Here is a 22,974-nt window from a genome sequence, read left to right on the forward strand (position 1 = left end):
TGCCCCGGCACACTGGTTGAAAAACGCTGAGTTGGATGACCCAGTCATTGAAAAAATATTATTCCTAACACAACAAATAGTTTGGGTCAGGTGTGTCAAAATATACAAAAAAATAATTTTTAATATTCCTTTCAAAGAGAGCAAAGTCAGAATATTCTTGTTTTAAATGCAAAAGGAACAACTGTGAGAAATATTGCTCAAGATATTTTGGTTTGTAGAGGCCAAGAACCAGTGGCCTTCCAGAAGAAAAAAATGCCCTATTGGCAGATAATGTCACTTCTTACTATTTTGTCATTATACTACCTTTCCTTTTTTTTTTACAATTACATCAACATATTTTTAATGTAAACAATTTATTAAACGAGCAATCTTTTATAAAATTTAGCAGAGTTTAAATACTAGTTTTCCTATTTCCTGCAGTGCAAAAATTAAATCATTTTACCCACCACAGTGTTATGAATAGTAATGTTCCTTTCTAGACCAGGGGTCTACAAGATGGTACCCGCAGGAACTAGGTAGCTCCATGCGAAGACCTGAATCGCTGACGGACAGGTTCGGAAAATAGATCACCAGTGATAGGCCATTGCGATTTGCAAGTCATTTTAATTGCTGACATAATTTTCAAGAAATGGTTGACTTAATTTCTAATAAATACAACCTGCTAACGACTTAAAAACAACATAGTAATAAAATTGTTATTTTAAAAAAATGCATAAACAAATGGTCGTCCATTGCGCTAATCAGAAACAAAGTAGCTCTCAGCTTCAAAAAGGTTGGTGATCCCTGCTTTAGCCAGTGTTATATTACATTACAGAAGAGTTCAAAAATAGCTTTTTAGAGATGTTGTCAATATCTTGAAAAATGCTTAAAAAAGGATGGTAGGCCACAAAGTGCCACCAGGCTGGTAAGAAAAGCTGTAGAAGGTTTGACATGCATTCAAGTGCCAAAACCGTGGAAATATTTCTGCTGTAATTGGATCTCTCGAAATGACCGAGCTACACTTGAACTTAACTTTCTCCCAAGTACTCTTGATAAATGCTCCGGCCAACCTTGACATTCGAGTGGGAGGCGGGAAAGAAACAAACATGGTGAAAAATACCAAGATGTTGTGTCACTGATAGATGTAGTAATGGGACAACAAAGGACAGGCAGCCCAAAAAACAGAGGGAGAACCGGGATTGATCATCGAAAGGCGGCCGCAGTCTTGCCGGAAAAAATGTGAGGTTAGCTGACTCCAAAACATGCAGTGAGAGCCAGGCTAACTTGAAACCGACAACGAAAAGTGACAACGACAACGAACGCAAAGCCGGCCGGTAATAAACAAACCAAGGAACATGGCAAAACCGACGCTAACGCCAGGCTCTTTGGGTCAAAAAGATGCCCTAAGCCCCCCGCTCTAAAAGTAGAACTCTAAAACTTCTTCAACATTGTATTTGACTTAAGCCAACTTTTTAAACAACGTGAATTATTAATTGGCATTTTGCACATTTTTCAGCTGTGATTCAAATATACATCATACATATGCATATACAGTATTTAGTTTGGAAATTTCATTGGCAAACCAATGTGTCAATTATCATTTGAATCTGTCACTACCGGCTAGATATTTGGAGCCAGAGCTATGCGTGTCAATTTCTTCAATACAGGCCCTCATAGGCTATTGCAGGCTATGGACTATGGAGAAAGGCTTGCAATTGGTAGAGTGTGGTGTCAGTTGAAAGGTCAGAGGCTAAAAGCCATATTGGAAATAATTTGATCAGTTTCTTGTAAAAGAGAATTATTGGGCAAGACAGACGGATTACATCAAGGATTGTCAATGCCGGAATAATTTTGGGCGGTTTTCTTTTATCTTTCGGTATTATCCTGTGTCAATTTAAAAAAAATGTTCTGTAATACCCTCAATAGCAACCATCGTTTCTCTTTGTTGACAGATTGATGACTCAAAAGTGAAAACTGAGGCCTCACCTGTTTATTTTTAGTCTTCATGGGAATTCGGAGCAGCACCTCTGCTGTCTGGTGCAAGAAGTGCGGGTCTAACACTCGGATTTGACCAAAATCAACCAACCATATCTGCGGAGGGCGCTTCCAAAAGCCTTTCATGACCTGGGTGGGTGCATAAAAAACAGATAAGTCATTTCCAGTAGCGGACATGCTTTACACAAACATGAGATACAAGCCAGCCACCAACTCCCTCATGAGTTGTGGCAACGCCATGTGCATAATTAGAAGGTAATGGCCCAGCAACTGTTAAGACTAGCAGAAGCAGAAAGGCCCACTTTGGAAAAAAACTATTTCTATATCTCGTTCCTGACATGGATGACTGGCAAGTTCTTGGAAAAGTGATGTTTTTGCAAAAAAACTGGTACCCTCTTCTCATTGTAGAGGATCTCTTTCATCCATCGTAGATCATGCTGTTTAAAAGGCACTAGGACTATAAGGGTTCCAGGCTCATTCTTCAAGCCTGGATTATTAGAAGCTGACTCTGGGTAGATGAACCTCATAGTGGTCTTGTTACCGACGTCATCCTCGTAGCCCCTCACCGGAGCATCGTTCAACCTGAAAGAGGACGGATTGGCAGGTCATTTTTATAAAATTCCTGTAAATTATTCGTTGAGATTGACACACTCACAGTTCCCCTCACTGAGAGAAATCTTGTGGTTTAAATTATTTGCTCATTCAGCAGCAGATTCTTTTCATTCCTTTCAAATTTACTGTCTTTACTCAAATAGCAAGTGACCGCTGAATTTACACACATGTTCAAGTAACACAAGCCCAGATTTTTTTCCTGTAATCAGTTTATTGTGCACCAAAAGAAAATAAAGGCATCAATTTGAATGACCTGAGATTAATACAAACGCTGTCCAAGGAAGAAAAACATATTGCTAAATAGCTGCAAGTGTAAAACTACAGCAGATTTGTATCAGTGGTGTCCAAACTATGACCCAGGAATCATTAGCGGCCTGCATTTTATTATCAAGCGGCCTGTGAGACAAAGTTATCCTTCACTGTTTACTTTTCACAGTCTTGCTGCTTATTGGTTTGCGTTGTGTTCCTCATTGTGATTGCTTTAACAGTCCAAGAGTCAGTAGCTATTTAAAAAAGTGCATTGGCCTGGAAAATGTTTTGATAATTAGTTTCAATGTAATGTATCGCATATTTTTTTTACCCAAATAAAAAGTCAAGCAGTTCACGGAATTCACCTATTGTTGGTTCTTTTTGGAACGTAACCCTCAAAAACGAGGGATCACTGTATATTTAAAAAAGATCCATTACTACGGTACTAAATACCATAGTAATAGATATTATATAACTGATATATAATTTTGTATAATACGCCATGATGAATTTCGCTTTATGAATTGTTGGTGGGTAAAGATAATTAATTTCTACACTAGAGAAAAAAAAACATTGTCAAATTCCTTTTTTACTTTATTTTTGTCTATTTTATTAAATAAAAAATATTTAATATAGTTTGTCAAAAATAATCCAAGTTTTTAAAAAATCATTCAAGCAGCTTTATCAGCACCCAGTGTGATAATTTTTTCCCCCAGGTAAATAAATGAAATGAAATGATCTGCATTTTATATAGCGCTTTTCAAGTCAATGACTTCCCAAAGCGCTTTACAATGTGCTCCACATTTCCCAATAGCGGCCTTGCAGCCATGTAAGGCGCTAACCTGCTTATTGGGGGTATTAGGGGTTCAGTGTCTTACCCAAGGACACTTCGACATGTAACACAGACGAGCCGGGATTCAAACTGGGATCCCTTGATCCCAAGACGAGCGCTCTACCTCCTGAGCTACTGCCGCCCTCTAGTTGGTCTTTTCCAAACCAATAAAATAAATCAGAATACAGACAATACAATATCAATAACAGTTTTTTTAACCAAATATTAAGGCATTAAAAACAAAATAAATAAATAAATTAAAAAAAAAACATTTTTTTTTCTCTTTCTGTGCCTTTGATAAAATATGCCAAATATTCTTAACGGCCCATGTATAATTTCATTTTTATGTATATGTGGCTTTGGGAGTGAAAGGTTTGGACACGCCCAATACAGACAGTGATTTACTGTAAGTACACTCTTCCAAATTGGTATTTTACACATAAAACTCCACAAGAAACAAAAGATAAAAATGGCCAATTTTGGTTTTAAATTACAAATGACATAATAAATGCAATGAATGGGACCTCAAGGTAAACGCAGCATTTCAGAAATCTCCCCAACAACTAGATGACGGAAACAGAATGGATTGCTCATGTCTATTGACCTTTTCCTTCTGCCTACAAAGCTCTTATAACATGATTATTGTTCCGATTGCACTATTAAAGTCACATTTTTCCAAAAGTCAAACTAAAGGTCATTGTAATTTTGATCTGTTGACGTGGGAAACAGATCAAAATTACAGTAGGTCGTAAAAGTATGATGTTTCTTAATTCTTAAGGCATTGAAGTTTAAAAAGAAGGATAAATTATCGTATTTTCCAAACTATAAAAGGCGCAACCCTAAAACCCCGAATTGGCCCCAAAATTTGAAATTGCGCCTTATAACCCGGTGCTCCTTATACGTGGATGCAATTTGAAATGCATACATATTTATTCCTGTGTGTTATTACAGAAGATTTTAAGGTATTCTCCATTTGTGCAATGATTGGTCGGAAAACCACGCCGAGCAAAATCTCTAAACATTGTATGCGACGGCAATTGAACCCGGGTCGCAGCGGTGAGAACACTGAAACCTAACCACTTAGACCACCAGTGCTACAAACGTAGGAAAAGGCATTGGATTTTATCTCATTATCACACTATTTTTATCAATGGTGCAAAAAACAAAAGATAGAGAATGGAGAAAACAGAAAACCATTCTGAAAGATAGAAATAAATGCAAAGTCCGATTCTTCATCAGACACACCAAAGAGTTGTTTCCCTCGTTGTGCTTTGTTGCGTTTATTTATAACCTTCCGTTTTCTCAATTCTCCATTATTCATTTCTAGCACCGTGACTAAAAGTAGTGCGATAATGAATATTCCAATGCCTTTTTGTATGTCATCTCTATCACTGGTGGTCTAGTGGTTAGAGTTCAGCTCTCTGAGTGCAGCAACCCGTTCGCATTGAATGCAACGTTATGTGATTTTGGTAAGCGACAATTGTTAATTGATTAAATCATGAACTAATATATGACCCAAGAGTCTAAAATGTCACAGACCAGAAACGGACACATGACCCAATAGCGCTTGTTTTCTCAGTTTTTATTAATAAAGAGGGAGAGCAGGGCTTGCTTCCACGATCCGATGGCTGACTGATATGGGGAGTGGGCGATGCGGAAATGGCACTTCCGTGTCTAGCGAGGAGGATCGGAGACAGGCGGGAAATTACAAATCGTTGGCCGGGACTGGAGAGCTAAGGTGGTGTCAAGTTCAGAAACGAGGTCGGTAACAGGAGGCAGGCAGGTAACGGGGCAAAACAGGTCAGTTAACAGGCAGGCAGAACGGGGCGAAGTCAGGTCCGGAAACAGGTTGGCAGAGAAAAGCAGGGCAGGAACAGAGTAGGACGAAAAGGCTCACTGAGCTAGTGGCAACAGTTCGCATAACGATCTGACGGCTTCCTCTTGGAAGCCGGGGGTTTAAAAAGGGAGCATCAGCCAATCGGCTGTCCAGGCTGTTGGTGCCAATTAAACAGTCGCAGGTGCTCTCAATCGGTAATCATGACATAAAATGCTTAAATAAATTCGGTAGCTTTTACTGTGGTTTTAATTCCATGCACCCCAGAGTCCATTGCTGCTTGTATATGAAAAATATATGACAAAATACCATTTTGAGAGGTTGCGCCTTATAAATTGAGTGTGCTGAAAATACTGTAGTTCACCAGATCTCAACATCAGAGTTGATTCTGGGTGCATCATGCTTGGTTTGAAGTTTAAATGTCCTTGTCTGAACTTTAATTTTCTAATCAAGTTTTCACTTGTTGTTTCAGTGTGATAAAAATTCCAATACTATTACAAAGTTCTCTAACTATGTTTGGTTGAACACAATACTCACAAGGATTTATAAAAGTTCAAGCTGTGTTTCTATGAACCAAATCCGATGACGCCTGCTCAGAGGCATGCATTGAGTTCAGACCATCAATAACTTGTGTCCCGGGTCTCATTCGTTTCAGAGAGGGAGAGCATAGAAAGGGACCAGGACACGTTAATGTTAGGAAGAAAAATGCATTGTAACCAGGCCAACAGCTTGGCTGTTTGAAAGAGGCTTATAACAACTCACTGTGTGCATGTGTCCACTCCAAGCTGTAAAAGTTAGATTTGCGCTTTCACGGCTGACATGACTAAAAGTTTCCGTTCTGTTAGAGAAACACGACATTTCTAAAAAAATCTTCTAATAGCAAACATGACCTAAAGACAATATTCAAGTGTCCTTGAATATTGATTTTTCAAATCAATGATTAAACATACTCAATTCTAGTTTTAAATCCTTCATAGCCCTAAAATATGCAGGGACTATAATGATAAATTAGGGCCTGACGATTGAAAAACACAAATTAATAAGAGAAATGTGTTTATTCTTAATAATTACTTATAATAATCTATGAACATATAAAGTCACTAAGAGAAAACAAAATATTTGTTACAAAATACTTTATCTGGGAGAAGCATATCCGTTTTTGGATATGCACAACATATGCAACTACAAGCCATGAAAATGGGTCAGGGGTTAAAAAGGTGAGAAGGGTGTGGAGGCTATACAAATAAACATTACTTGACTTTATGTATTTTATGTTAGTTAGGTATGAGTCACGTCAAAGACACTCAATGTAGCTACAAGTTAGCTAGTGCTAACTAGTTAACATTAGTGTCTTACCGGCCCCGATGCTGTGGAATGCTATTCCCCCTGAGATTCGATCTGCAACCTCAGTGGAAATGTTTAAATCTAAGCTTAAAACACGCTTCTACTCTATAGCATATGAATAATCTATATTTTATGTTGATAATATGTGTATTACTTGCCCTTATGTAGGTTTTAGATGAGGGGATGGTGTCATGCTTGTCTATAATAATAGTTTGCAATAATCTTTGATCTGTGCAGCCCTTTGAGACTTTGTGATTAAGGGCTATGCAAATAAACATGACTTGAATTGACTACCGTTGTAATTTCTTACCGTGTAAACAAGCTGCTTTTTAATTAAGCACCGATTTAAAACTGTAATCTTCCAGAAACCAGATGTATTAAAAACTTATGTGCTCTACCATAAAGCCTATTGCGCTGAAACGAATCGTCAAATTAACAAAGGATAAAACGGAAGACAAATGTTCAGAAGATAAAGCGTCATTTCACCAAAGTAAAGATTTTCAACATGCTCAAAGGGAATTTTAGTATACAAGGTGCAAATGCCCCGTGCTTTAATGTTCCATTACATTCCCCCAAAACTTAGATACAAAGTCATTTTAGTAGCGTGTGGGTAGGGGGGAAACTTCAAGCCGGGAGTGCATTTTTCTGCACAACATCGATAAAAACGGGTAAGCATCCAGACTTTTATAAGCTTTTAGATCTGCGTTTGGGGATACATTTACAATAGAGTGGAACAGATCGTGTGGACTGAAATTAGGCAGACTACACAATTTGGTTAATGTGTGAATATGTCAGGAGGAAGACGTTATGGGTCGGTTGCTAGCCCTGCTAATGCTATCCGCTTTTTCTCTAAATACCACTCACGATATTCTTTGACTCGTCATTGCCAATGGTGTTGAATAGTATAGCTTTTTGTGTTTGTCTACTGTTTACTACAGATTACAGTCGTGCGTTATTGTCTCATCACGTGGTTAGGTCACGTGTGTGTCAAGAATGCGCACCTCTAATTTTCTGATTTAAAAAAAAAAGAAAAGCTTTACAATTTTGTTTGATTTTTTTCTCAGCTTAAACTAAACATTGTTGAATGACAAACATATTGAATACATGCATACTAAAGGTAAGATCTTGGGCCCAGGCCAGAAAGTCACGGCCTAACATTCGGACAAATAGGGCTTCAAATGACAATCATTAACCAGAGCTCTGGCTGGGCTTCTCTCTGGCCTATTTTCTTTGGGGTTTTTTCAATTAGTCCTGTGTTGTACATTGATAAAAACAGCTTGTCCCTCAGTTTAAGGTCCGTAAGGTGCTCAGCTCGTCTTTCCAACTCTACAAACATACAGAGGGTGGCTCAGCCCCGAAGGTCAGCCACGTAATGGTGGACCGACTCAGCTGTCGACGCTTCTGGAAGATATAATCTGCCGCACCATGAAGCTCTGCGGAATGGAAAAGTGTCCGTCGTCTCCCTCATCCTCAAAAATAAAACATGCAAATCGAGTTTTTTTCAAGCTCGGCCCGTCGAATCAAGTTAATTTGTTGGGCTCGGGCTGGGTCGGTCCTGCTTGATTTTTTTAGGCCCAATCTTACATCTAATACATTAACACCAACAAAAAACTTACAATGTATTTATTTAATGTCATTCAAAGTCAGATTTATCAGATACACCAAAAAGTTGTTTACCTCAATGTGCTTTTTTGCATTTGTATCAGTACGAGTAGTTGCCGTTTTCTCAGCTCTCTAACATTCGTCACTTGGAACATGAATAAAAATAGTGTCCTAATGAGACCAAATGCGATGCCTTTTCGTATGTCGTCCATGTCACTGGTGGTCTTGTTTGGTTTTTTCACGCGCACCACCCGACTCAAGTTTAGTTCCCGTTGCTTCCAATGTTTTGCAGTTGTGTTCAGCAATAGTTTCCGACTGATGCAAATATGGTAACATAATACCGTTAAAACTGTGTATAACACACACCCAAACTGAGTTATTTTTAAGGTTAAAACAAAAAAGATGTTTGTCATACATAAACAATGTATTCCCTCCCTTACACACTTATCCTGATTTTAATTTAAATGCACCATCTCAAATGCCTGATTCATTCTCTGCAAAATTGCACAATGCCGAACCGAACAGCCCCCCCCCCCCTACCCCCCCCCCCACACACACACAAATTTTATCATCAGATCTACACAGTACATGTAGGTCACCCTTTATTTATTCATTTATTATTTTTACTTTTAATCGGTGAATCACACCAAAGGTGAGAGATTTTTGTGCCCTTACTACAGCAAAAGACAATATTCTTATTCTTACCGGATGACAACGTCATAATTGTTAATGATGCTGCCTAGGGATGTGTTTTTGATGGCAAAGCCGTTGCCAATGACAACACAGGTTCTGCATTCAAGGCTGCAAGATAGAAAAGAAGCACGCTTGATGAAAATGACAAAACCAAAACAAGGGCACTTGATTGCATCACACCTACTTGTCTATTTCGGGGGGAATATGATAACTGGATGATACCGCAAGAACTTTGGCCAACAGCTGTTCTACAAAGGCAGAGAGAAAGGAAGCCGTTCAAATAATGACATTGTAAGAAAACCAATAATGCCAGCGCCACAATACTGATACGACATACCTTTACTACAAAAATTGTCTTCCCATTGCAGATTTCAAGTTGCTAATTGTTAAATGGCTACTAAAAAGCAGCAGATACTCATATCAAGTACCATGGTGAGTACTGATTCCTTATAAGAAAATGGTATTGGCACAGATATAGATCAGAGAAAATAAGGCACGTGGGCCATCTTTGGTCCTACAAGAGCACTGAATTTGCCATGTCATTCAAAAAATAAATCCAAATGATTGACTTGATGCAAGTGTGCAGCTTATTAAGAACCCTGGGATGTCAATCGATGTAGTGCACCCTTTCATTGCCTTTCACTTTTTTATTTTCATTGCCCTTTGAAGACTATGAAAACAAAAATTGTCACCCCAAACATTCTTTATGGAATGTTTTCAGTGACACAAAAAAGGAGCACTTTTGTTTATAATGAACCATGTTTCAAAAATAAAACTGAAGAAAAAGCAGGAGTTTTACATACCACTGCCCTTGATGCCATAAGGTAGTGCCAACGTTGAATTATGTTCTCGCCAGAATAAATTATCCAATTTTAGAAAGAGCTTGGTCTTCCTGCTAATGCTGTGAAAGAAACCTCATGATTATAAACAAACCGAACACACATGAATTGTATTACAGATAAAGCAAGATGTGGCTCTTCAGCGATGACAAAGGAAACGATACAAACAGCACCCTCAGTAAACAGATTGCCAGCCATTTAGCAAGCCAATTGTGCTTGGCCAGGGTAAAACATCAACTTGCTAGTGTGTTTCTGGTATCTATTAAAAAGGTGAAACACACTCGTTATAAGCAGACTTGGCATTTGAATTGCTGCGTCCCTTATTAAAACCTTCGCTTGGCACTCTTCTGAGAAGTAAAAGGGAACGAAAACAACATTTGGAGATTCAGGGGAATGATTCAAGATCATCTGTATTGTTATTAACAAAAATGGCAATAAAAAAACTTTGCAGAATGTTCTATTTTGTGTGAAATGTTTTTATGGAATTGTGCTCCAACTGTTTAGACCTATATTCATGATAAAAATAGCTTCCATATGTTTAACTACCGGTAGTTGCATACCCTAGGTAGCTCTCCATAGGACACGGATATAGACCTCAGGGGGGATTAAATTAGGCAAAATGTCACTGCAATTACTGAAACAGTTGAATTAAAACAAGCCAACTTCATGTACACAATATTTTTTTCTCATAGTGATTAGTGGTCTTTTTTTTAAAGGTCAAAGCCTAAAGTAGATAAATTAGAGCCGAGGGGAACACATTAACTTTGAGCTTAAAAGGTTTTGTAACAGAGCACAGATGGAAACAATATTTGGAAAGGGATTTTAAATAAATGCACGGAAGAGACTTGACATTAGGAGCTGTTTATTATAATGACATCTAAAAGGAAAACTGCAACTCACCCCAAATAACATCATTAGTCCGTCTATATTTGGTCGAATAATCTCTAGAGCTGTACATACGTGTTACTCAAAAGACTCAATATTTAATTTAATCTTCAAAACAGCATAATTAGGAATTCATCGTTTCTTCAAATGAGCCAGTTTAAGAAAAACATAAACATGAGGTTTCTATAGGTATGTTACTGTCAGTGTACTTTTGATCATGGTTTGTTTTATATTTCTAAAGATTATACCTCTTGTATCAGCTCTCGTCTAAGTGTACATAGTTGCACAGCTGCGTAAACTCAAAATTCAGGAGTTTTGAAAATGCGTGAAGTCATGTGGTAGATTGTGAATAATATCCAAAATCATTGTTCACCCCAGCACAACAGAATTGGGGTTTTGGGGTTTTTAAGGGTTATTGTTCTATCTTCGTTATTCATTATCCATTATCCGTATTCGGTCAGTTCATAATACGCTCCAAAGCCTAGGAGCCGGGACACTTACTCTCAGCCAATAGGCCAAGCTAAGGTCCTAGCCCTAAAGCCTTGCTGCGATTGAGCTCTACATATGATCAAATTTCAACCAAATATGGAGGATGGAACTACTTTACATAACAAACACGAGGAAGCCAAGCACCCTTATGGTCTAATAAAACGGTTGTTTCGCCTAAGTAATTAGTCATAGATACCCTCCCCATAAAAGTAAAACAGACGTGCTGTGTGACGCACTTAAAGTTGAGGCTTTCCCATTTGTTCTGCGTCAGCGAGCCACCACACAGAGACTTGCTACTGTTGACAGACTTGCTGGTGCCGGCAAAGCTGTGAAAAAAACAGACGTGCAGACATTCACCGCCAATGGCATGAAACTGAAAACGACTTTTCCCTCCCTTTTGGATTTAGATTGGGACCAGAAGGCTCAAGAAGAGCAAAAGTAGGCCAATATGAGGGCATAATTGACCAGCAGCTTGGATCAGTTCGTGGCTTGGACTACTTTACTCTGGAGAACTAAGCACTTAGCAGTCCAGCAAGGCTTACTGCAAAACTTTTTCAGGCATTACGGATAATGAAGTGGCCTTAATATCAGAACAATAATTATAAAACAACAACAGGAAAATGTGTGAGTGTGTGTGTCTTTACCTCTGAAGTACGTCATAAGAACAGTAGTACGTGAAAAAGGAGATGAACAAGAAGAGAACTGGTAGAAGCCTAAGGCACCATGCTGGAGTCAAGATGGGAAACAAACAGTTACATTTTTGCAATGTAATATTTGACTGAAGTGCATAAAGTAGGACTTTTTGTTTTTTTTTATTTTAATAAAACCCCAAATTAATGTAAACCATTTTTTGACATTCTTAATGTCTTTGATAGGATATTTAGTTTAAGATCTTCCACACCAAAATCAGCCAGACATGACTTTCTAAACCTCCTTTGCACAAAGAGGACCTCCCCCAAAACGATATCCTCAAGGGGAATTGTCTGTAAGAAGACAACTGTGCAAAAAACTTAAATAAAAAAATAAGCATATGTGACACATATATTACCATTACCAAACCATGGAACACCAAAATCATTACTTCGTTTTTTTTTTCAAGAATAGTCTTTGTTGTCATTGATAATAACGTAATGTAAATTGTTTACAAGGTGATTAGACATGGCACTCCAGGTTAAACATTTCAAGAGGGATGCTAAAAAGGGCAATGGCAAATTTGTTCCAACATTAGCATGGCAGTATCAACCACTTTAGATTGGTCAGATATAGATAAAATGACACTCAGACGTATTTATAAAGAGAACACATGGCTTAGAACAGTGTTTCTCAACTGGTGGGTCGGGACCCAAAAGCGCCGTCCCAATTGTTTTAGAGAGGGACCACTTGTTATTTTATTGTGGTTTTGTTTATTTTATTTCCTTTTTTGCCTTTTATAATTGGTCAAGAAAGTTAGTGTCAGAACCCGAACAGACTGTGGACCCAGAAGCGTAACGTTTTCACACAAGCTTTATTTTACAGGAATGGGGCAGTCGTGCGCGTGAACACAAACGCCAGTGATTCAATGATGAGTCAAAGAAAATGATTGCAAAACACAAAACTACTGTAAGAGGGTTTGCCATTAAAGCATTCCTTGAAGGTACAGTAAATGGTTTGAACAATTTCAAGCTTTTTTAGGGTGTCACTTAAATATGATGTAGGCTTACATGTGAGTATAAAGAGTACCTCAAGTTATTCTGTTTTTGGAAAAGAAAGTGAATATATTAAACTATCTCTGCTTTAAGCTGCCCAATCCTTTCATTCTATAAATTTGAGAAGTGGATTTTCCTTGATTTGGGTCGCAGCTTGTCATTGGGGTGTAATGTTGTTTCCTCAAGACAGACCAGTTGGGAACCACTGGTTTAGAAGGACAGTGAGTAATACTTTACCACAAGGTGTGCTTCTATCAGAGAACACAGGTTGCATTTGAATACAGGCATAGTAAAGAGAGTATTAGAGATCAATCATCCTTGTATTTAATTTATTTTCTGTTTGTCGACTAATAAATAGAATATCAGAGTGGAACTTGTTCAGGGAAAACAAAGGACAGAATAAGCCAGATTTATCCAACAAAGGTATTAGGTAGGTTGGAGCATAGACTGTATTAAGATCCTTTCAAGTAGTGTACAGAAATTTGTAAAAAAAAACAAAAAAAACTAATCAATTTAAAAAATAATTAAAAATAAAAATAAAAAATGAAAGTTTGAAAGAGCAAAGCAGAAGGTAGCAAGTAGCAGAAGAAAGAATGTCATTGATGATCACATGTAGGCTTTGGGGAACAAGGGACACTGAAAGACTAACAACAAAGATTTAACCATAGTAACAACAAAGGTGACCACCAGCAATCGATTGGAGTCTTGCCTAGGATCAAGTAGCAAACATGAGCGGTTAGCAGGAAAAGCTTTCAGAAAAAATGGCTTATAAAAGTGTTGCAACACCATCGGTGGTGAGGCTGCATCACAACAGGAATCTGTAATAAATACTTGCAACAAGCACCATTGAGACAACCTCTATTTGCCAAATTGTCATCCATGCCAAAGGAAGATGTGAGAAAAATATGTTGTAGCTATGCACTAAAATGGCGTTATCTATGAAATGAAAGAAAAAGAAAGTTGATGCGACAAACCATATTATTCAATCCTGGTATCTTTACATCTCTAAATGGTGGTACATATTACAAAGTGTTGGTACACCTTATTCATGGCCAAATTGAAGCACTTTTAAGGACTTTCAAAGCCAATTTTCCAATTTCTCCAGTAACATTAAAAGAAGAAATCCGTAAATTATGTGTTTTGCGGAGCCACAAAAATTTTTAATCTTGCGTGTGTATTTATCAAGACATATGGTTTTTGGATTTTAAGTAAATCGCAAAAATATTTGTGGATCTGAACAATATATGTGTAAATATATTAGAGACAAATCTCTCTCCATATAAGTGTTAGGTAAAAATGACAGTGATATGTAGCTTACATTTTCAGTTACGGAAAGTTCTTGTGTCAGCATGGTTATTAAGCAGACTTGTTGATAAACATGACAATAATTTCAAGTATTCACAAGCACTTCACACAAAATTCAAGCACTTTTCAGACCTTGAAAAAACAAAATTAAAGTTCAAGCTTTTTCAGGGATTTCAAGCACCTGTACGAACCCTGATTACACTAACCCTCTGAGCTGTAAAATAATTGTGAAAATACATGTGTTATTGGCTGCAACTCAATACCAAGGAAAATTGTGTTTAAGGCATACACACAGACATATAAACACACGCACATACAGAGGAAGGGCGCTTACTTGAGGCTTCCTTTAAAGACATCATCACTCTGCATCTCCTCCTGGTACATCTCATTATGTGACGTACTTTAAGCATGCTATGAGGAAAATCCAAATTAGCGCCTCTCTTTTCAGTATATTCTTCACCAAGAAGGTAAAAATCAATCACCCTCATGCTAATGAATCAAAGGCATTGCAATTTGTCAACTTAGATGACAGTTGGGGGAAATGGGCGTCGTAGCAAAACCTAGCAGGAAAAGAGATTGTAGAAGATGGCCATTGGCGGACACTCGAATAACCATTTACCCTGCAGGCTCACCTCAGCTTGCCCTATGTGGATTGGGAGAGAACACAGAAAGGTTCAACAAAGGACAAACAATCTGCTTTGTGACGCTGGCCAAGGAAATGAATCAAGTCCAAATACAAGAACCATCAGGCGCACTTGAGACTAAATTTAAACCATGCTTATAAGAGCTCTAGACGGTACATTGCCTTCCTGCTCTACACTCAGAATTAGTCAATGCACATTTTGTTTATTCCATTTCAGCTTTTGAAATGAACATCAAAAAAGAAGAAATGTTTCATTTTTTAAATATATTTTGGGATGGTTCAAACAAGGTGTCTCCAACATGTTACCTACATAAACCATAAGACCACCTGAGTAGTCCATAGTCTGATTCTCAGAATATATCTTGGGTCATCGCGATTTTCTAGGAAATTGTGATTTCCGATCGGCATGATGTTTAGTGGTTAACTGAGCCAATTTTAACCTATAATAATCCAATGACGTGCTTTTGAGCAGAAGGGGGGGAGCTACTGAACTAGTTCTAGGTTTGATAAATGATAACATTAAAAGAGGATACACCAGTCAAATTTTAACAAAACCCAGCAATTAAATGAACATTGGATAAGAAAATAGACAACATGCAACCTACATAATTTTATTGAGTATTGCTTTAATGTTAATTTATTTTGTGTTAGAGTAAACATGTGGGCAAGGGGGCCACTGGTCTTGCGGTTATCATATTAACAAACAGAGGACGCCAGAAGTCTACCACAAGAATTTTCTTTATTGATCTCATTTTTTTGTGTCAAAATCACAGTTTGAAGGGATTCAAAAAGACCCTTTTTGTATACAATTTGGCACGGAAAGTGCAGTGCTCGTCCCCACAATCATTTATATTTTTTCCAAAACATTCCATGCGCCATGGACAGAGGAATTAATTTCCAAAGTAGACTGCTATGACATAACCAAAAAGACAACAAGAACTTAATCTAATGAAGCGTCCCGTTGTAAAACAGACAGCGATTGTAGTAATCAGAGAATGCATAGCGCACATTTCAGCTTTGAGTAATTGGAACTTCTGATTGGTTAGTCCAAGTTGATCATCAAAGGGTAAGTTCACCTGACGTTGTGTACAGCGTGCATGTCTTTTTGGACTTTGCCTCATTTTAGGTATTTGATAGTAACTTTTCCTCCCGCGTTTTTGCCGCTTGTCTTGCAGTTAGTATAATAATGGTCATGATAGTGCTCCGTGAGCGTGCAGGCACCTAAAGGCTTCCAGTTTTGTTTGGTCTGGGTTAGCCCCGTAAGCAGTCGGCTAGCAGGCTTCCTGCCGTGCTCGTGATTTTTCTCCCGGCTGGGTTTGTGTTTGTTGCTGCTGTGGCTCGCGGTTATCCCGGTCACCATTTTTTCAGTCACTCAACCTTCCGTTTTTTCCCGCCGACTGGTCGCAGTTTGTCCTTTATGGCAGCCGGCTAGCCTGCCGTGTCCTGGCTGGTTCGGCCCCTGTTGGTTTTGTGTGTGTTATTTTTGCCAGTTTGCCCTATTTTGGCTGCTCGCCATTTGTTGTACCATTGCTGCACGTATCTGCGACACAAAGCCGAGGCATTCTCACAAAAACTACTAGAGCTTGCCTCAAAACCTTTTCGATTAGTTAGCATGTAGACCAGTAAGGTGACTGTCTTGCTAGGATGCTGGTGTGCTTCAGATGACGTCAGAGCTCAGGAAGTCAAAGATGAGACAGATAAAATACATTATCTGGGAAAATAGTTGGAATATACCAATTACATATACAGTATATAGTATATATAGTATATGTTATCCAAAATTCATGATTCGCACATAATGTGGGGGGCAAGAGAGATGATGGCTCGCTCACCCTCTTGGGGCCCCTAGTCAAGGAGCTGCGAGGCTGTCATTTGAGCCTAATACTTGTGTTCCTCCTAAAATACTGGAGCTTTAATAAAATGTAAATTCTCTAGACGCCAAATGGGGCCAATTTCTTCAGACACGCCATACAATTCTCAAGCATGAATCATGACTCATCACACAAAGACCAATAAATAATATTTGGATTAAAAGCCAACACTTTGATTTTAACCTTTATTGTACATCTGTAGGGGCTGATCATATCCTGGAAACGAACATCATTGTCCGTAAGCAAATCTGGAGTGTGCACCGGCCTGCACTTTTGAAGCTGTAGCGTCGGGAGACAGGCGTGAGGACAGCATCAGTAGGAGGGTGTGGTCTATTGTGAGCGTAGATCAGTTTATCAAACATTTTAGGTAATCCGATAATCCCAGAGAAAACGAATTTAAGAAAATGGAAAAACAAACGGTCTTGTGAGGGTTTAAGGGTTATTGTTCCATCTTCTTTATTCATTATCCATTATCCGTTATCGGTCAGTCCATAATACGCTACAAAGCCTAGGAGCCGGGACTCTTACTCTCAGCCAAAAGGCCAAGCTTAGGTCCTAGCCATAAAGCCTTGCTGCGATCATTGTGAATGCACCGATCCCGGAGGTACTGCAATACCGGGCCGATGTGTGGAGTGGACAGAGCAAGCTCTTATTCCATCTCCGGATTGCAAAAATCAATAAAGTCGATTCATCTAGATTCTCAGAATCGGCTTGTCACACTTGCTGACATTCCTAACTTCATAGACAGGAAACAAATCCAGAATTAAATCCGTGGTTATGTGGGGGGGTTTTTAAGGGTTATTTATCTATCTTCGTTATTCATTATTCATTATCCGTTATCGGTCAGTTCATAATACGCTACAAAGCCTAGGAGCCTGGACACTTACTCTCAGCCAAAAGGCCAAGCTAAGGTCCTAGCCCTAAAGCCTTGTTGCGATCATTGCGAATGCACCGTTCCCGGAGGTACTGCAATACCGGGCCGATGCGTGGAGTGGACAGAGCAAGCTCTTATTCCATCTCCGGAATGCAAAAATCAAAGCTAAAATGTCAAGCTTTACTGAGCTGGTTAAAGTCCACAGTCCAAATATGTGCTACAAGCACTGGCTGGTTCAGCAATCCACAGACAAAACCAAAGAAATAACCTACTCCCAAGACCTTTTTTTTAAAGAATACATTTTGACAACGTCGAGCTGTCTGTGGCTATGTATCAAGGGACATGAAAGGGGTGACTGTCGATGCAACCTTATGTTTGACACGCCTGATTTAAAGGTTTGCTTTAAGAATAAAGGAAACTCAATGAAAGGCGACAACTATGTGTTTCTAATTAAATTGAAATATTCTATTTAAATGTTGAATTGACCCAAAATGGTATACTCTAATACCAGTAATATAGTAATAACATAGTAATAACATGTTTTAGAAATGCATATCAATTAGTAACAAGTTTAAAGTTTTAAAACATTTGAGACCCCTGGTTTAAACAATTAGACATGAGTCGTTTTCAGTGCAGACGCATGCTAGAATTTAATTTTTCTTTTTTCTTTAGTAATTTCTTCATCTTTCAAGCGAAAAACCATTATGTGTTGGTCCAGAATGCAAAAACTGAGGGATACTTTCCTTAAAACAACAGGCGATTTTTCTTTTAATTACTTTATACATCTTATATCTAAAGAAGAGGTTCAAAAAGAGAGAAATACAATTTTCTGAAAATGAAGTAAAGCACAAAAACGTTTGGGGATAGTTTGACATTATTGTTGTAACTTTCAATTTTATGTTTCACTTTTTAAAAAAAGGACAAAATCAAGGTAAATAATGTCACTCATCAAAACAAATTTGAAGATTCACGCAGACTTGTTGAGTATACCAATGCTTAATTTTTTAAAGTTTTCCAATTGGTACCCAAACACTGCACAATATGGTCAAAACACTTTCCTTTTGTTTGGCTGATTCAACATTAAATTATGAATTAAAAAAGGCACTGTAACAGTTTTAAAACTAAATAAAACATTACAAAGCTAAATGGAAATATTACTACAGGTTAAGTATCAAACAATCGAACTGTCTTCAGACATATACTGGACGGCAAGTAATTTTACTACAAAGTTACAATTAGTTGCCAATTACGATTAAAAGCACATAAACCTGACTCCCTTATCTCGTTTACTAACCTAATGCTGAATCATTTTTTTCTGAAAGTGGACATATCTTTGTAACATAGCACAAATATTTTGGAAACTGCATTCTTTGGGTTAGCATTCTAAAAAATATGGTTATTATCTTAGCTGAGTTTTAAAACAATTGAGTTTATTGGATCTCTATTTTTCATTGATTAAATCTGCGTGTTCAACTAATGGCTTTCATGAAATGATATTGATCAATATAAAACTTAAGATCTAACGACCTTTTAGCCGTTTCAGAGATAACAGTATCCGAATGTAATAAATGTAATGCTTCCTTCCTCATAATGAACCACTTGGCATGCTTTCAATTCCTCCTACGCACCCAATAGGCACTCCAAAATATACAAGTACAATAAAAAAAACTGACGTGATGCAAACATGAGTAGCCATCTCCAGTATGACATTGCGGCTATAATACTCTGAGTCAAGCACAACCAAATTTGGGGGGTAAAACATAAATGCTTCTAAAAGAATCTGTTGATTGAATGCAAAGCCTAGAAATGAAGAACCACCAAAGAAAGAGCAGACAGAAAGCAGCCAACAACCTCAAACTCTCCATCTAAACAATGAAAATGATTCTTTGTACATAATTTAAACCAATTTGTCAAGCCAAAAAACCCAGAAAACTTAAAGGAGATTGAAATGTTAATGTATTTCGCTCATGAGTTAGTTGAACGTTTCCCTTGTGAAGACAGTAAAACAACATGGGTGACAGAAAAATCAAGTTCAGATTCAATTGAGAAATTCAAGATTTAAAGCACTGCATTCTATAGACGGCACCAAAGCACTTTTAAATCTCAGACGTGCAACAAAGTGGCATTGGGAAGAGTTTGGAAGAAGGTCCTCCCAGTTTAAGTGCACAAAGCAAAGTCCATTAAAAGCAAGCTGGCATGATTGTGGTGCAAAAGAGCCTGTTAACTACCTCATCAAACAAACGAGAAAATAATTTTGAAAATAAAGTGACAAAGAGCAGACTGTATCAGGTCCATTACAAATTAAAAAAAATATACATTTTTAAATTATTTAGTGCCACAGCATAAATAAAATTTCAGAAGCATAATCCAAGTGCCAAAATGTAAAAATAAGTTTATTTTGTTTTATTTAAAATCCAACAACACAATTATGAAGGTTTTGCCGCTGCTGACTATTTAATAATGAGCTAATAAATAGAAATAGTACTAGCTTTAGCAAATGTTTATTTTACCTTTTCTCTCGGTCATTTCCAGTGATTGTCCACCGGGAGTTAACTGATCAGATCAGCCCAAGCTTCCAGTGCTCTTGCTCTAGTACAAACAGGAAAAAAATACAGTCAGGCAGTTGCAAAGTCAACTGGATTAAAGCAACAGGAAGCAAGTAGTCCAAGAGAAAACAACCATTTGAAACTGAGATGGAAACAAAAACTCAGATCCTGAGACTAATGCAATCTATGTCATCGTGGAGCAGCAACACTGATCGGCTTTGGGACTTCGACATGACTTGGGGTGATGTGAGGCAACAAGGACACAGTGGCCTCACATTCGCCCTTCCCATCTCAAATTTTCTCAGTACTGTCCCTTCAATGATGGTAGAAACACACACTGGAATGATTAAAGATGATTCAGAAACTTCCCATGAAGAGATTCCGGCTGAATTCCAAAGTTGAAGTTGTGCGTAGGCTTGTTTAAAGTTACTGATGTTCAGAGAAAACTGCAAATTTACTCGAGATGCAGTATTTCATATCAGACGCTCACTTCAAAGCTTTACTTTGCCGTCTTTTGTGGGTATTTTGGATTTTAAAATATCCCTGGAAATAAAATGTGGATTTCTAGGTTATACATATACAGCACAACTGTATTAGTTGTACTTAAAATATAGCAGGAAAAGTCTTTCCTCTAATTTTTTCAACTACCTTGAGCATTTAGCAAGGTAGCTGTTAGGGGTACCATGATATACTGTATATTAGTTTTTTCTTTGAATAAAGCCGGTGTATAAATACCCACTGGGGGTACCTGAAAGACCCTTTCAAAAGTCACACCAGATTTTGAAACACATTTTTAAAAATGCATGTAGAGAGCTTTTCTTTTACCATTTTATTTCAACACTGACAAATAAAAAGGAAATAACAGCAGGGACAAGCATGACATCCCTCAACAGTTTCTCCCGCCTCCATTCCTCGACCTTAATGTGTTCCACCGAGAACAGCTCTGACAAAATGTAAATTCAATAGGTGCAGTGGAAATAAAAGCATAAGGGTTCTTTTAACTCAGACGGGCACAATTAGCTCATACCTAATGAAGAAAACATTTACCATACAACTTTTTAAAGACATCCCAAACAACGCACTTCCCCTTTAAGAAAAATTCAAATTCACAAAATCAAAGTCATATTTAGTAGACTTTTGAATTTCATGGTCAAAAACCCAGAAAATCTTTCAATACCAGAAGGTTTGAACCCCACGCTGCATAAGCCACCTGGCCATCATCCGTCAATGATTACGAAATGTCATTTAAAAAGAAAAAAAACATTTTTAAATTAACCACTAAAAAATATTTAAAATTGTGAGATTTTTAATGTACTGTATTTATAAATGTTTTTTTTAATTTGAATATGTTAACACTGTTTTTAAGTCTGACTCTTTGATGTTTTTTTTATTCTATGAAATAAATTCCACCAATTATCCTTTGAAATAGTAAGGTTCTCTTGCAAATAAGAAAAAAAAAATGTTGAGAATCACTGGCGTTGCATAATTTAAAGAAATACCAATAAGAACATGCACCTTGAAATAATATACCGGTACTGTAACAAAAGCTCTAGGAGAGAAAATTAAACTCTATAAAAACAATTGTTAACACTATTACATATGAAATCGTGTAACCTAATTATTAAAACATGTGTGTTAGGTGGGACTGATAGTACCGTATTTTCCAGCCTAATCAAATACAAAAGCATACAAATGCCTTACTTGAGTAAAAATTTTGCACGATAGAAAAACACAAGTTTTCGGGATACAAGATGAAGATGAGCAGTACAACACATGCAAATGCAAAATTAGGGCTGGACAGTTTTGCCCCCCAAAAATGAGATTTTTCAATAAAACATTTGATTTATACTTTTTGCTTACAATTTTGTGCCCCTTTTTATACACAACATTAGTTACAATTACTCAGAAAATTCTAATTTGTTGGCCTGGAGAGGGATGGGCGCCACCAGCCTGTACTTGCCAAAGACACACTACAGGAAATGGTGCCCCTACAACCCTTATGGTTAAGGGATCCAACCAACCGACCAATTAAATATTTGACACGAACCACCTAATTTTCCTTCACAGTAGTAAGTCGGGTTGCAACAACAAATTGAGAAAATTTATTAAAATCCATAATCAAAAGACAGGTTAAAAAAAAAAATCATTATTTATTTGTCGTGTTGCATGATTTATGAATCACTTGTCTCCTAATTCAATGCAAATATTCCGGTTGACCCTCACCCTCCTCAGCAGCAACCATAAAGCCCCCCCACCACACCCCCCGCCGGAGGAAAACAAAGCCTACTTACAACAAAGTCAGTTAGTTCTTTGTTCCTTTATCTCTTTGTTTCCTTATCCTCACTGTAAATGTGGAACTGGAGTCGTCCAATTTCATTGTCACAGCATATCCATGTTGTAACAATGACAATAAAGGCATTTTCTATTCTATTCTATTCTAACTAAGAATGCAATGAATTTCCTTTTGATCCGTCACTTTGGTTCAGCAGAGGGCTCTTCAAGACCATATTTTGATACACTAGGTCATCTTGATCCAAATCCGAATTTATTTATTTAGCAGTTTTCAGACACCAAAATGCAACTCATTCATTCTCCTCAAATGTTGCCTCTCTTTATTTTGTACTTTAAAGAAAAGTATCTTACATATCTGTATGTGTATATAAAAAATCTGTATGTATTTTTATCTATTATTAGGCT

General features: G+C 37.6%; 1 protein-coding gene and 2 pseudogenes across 2 annotated transcripts in view; all 3 read right to left on the bottom strand.

Moving 5' to 3' along the window:
• st3gal4 (ST3 beta-galactoside alpha-2,3-sialyltransferase 4) overlaps positions 1-22,974 on the bottom strand; it is a 37,896-nt gene that overhangs the window by 7,637 nt on the left and 7,285 nt on the right. The window contains exons 2-9 of one of the 2 annotated variants that reach the window (XM_088345149.1): positions 20,242-20,320; positions 11,998-12,079; positions 11,590-11,679; positions 9,944-10,041; positions 9,325-9,388; positions 9,153-9,248; positions 2,367-2,556; positions 1,966-2,103 (exon numbers count right to left, since the gene is read on the bottom strand). In XM_088345149.1, coding sequence (XP_088201275.1) covers positions 1,966-2,103; positions 2,367-2,556; positions 9,153-9,248; positions 9,325-9,388; positions 9,944-10,041; positions 11,590-11,679; positions 11,998-12,079; positions 20,242-20,257 — 774 coding nt within the window. In that variant the 5' untranslated portion in view covers positions 20,258-20,320. The remainder of the gene's footprint in view (positions 1-1,965; positions 2,104-2,366; positions 2,557-9,152; positions 9,249-9,324; positions 9,389-9,943; positions 10,042-11,589; positions 11,680-11,997; positions 12,080-20,241; positions 20,321-22,974) is intronic. The other variant, XM_088345150.1, reaches the window with a different exon arrangement.
• Positions 17,440-17,613, bottom strand: LOC148357691 (U2 spliceosomal RNA; annotated as a pseudogene).
• Positions 17,799-17,913, bottom strand: LOC148357692 (U2 spliceosomal RNA; annotated as a pseudogene).

Source organism: Urocampus carinirostris, chromosome 10, assembly GCF_059441175.1.
Source record: "Urocampus carinirostris isolate Australia breed hairy pipefish chromosome 10, RoL_Ucar_1.0, whole genome shotgun sequence".
NCBI classification, from domain to species: domain Eukaryota; kingdom Metazoa; phylum Chordata; class Actinopteri; order Syngnathiformes; family Syngnathidae; genus Urocampus; species Urocampus carinirostris.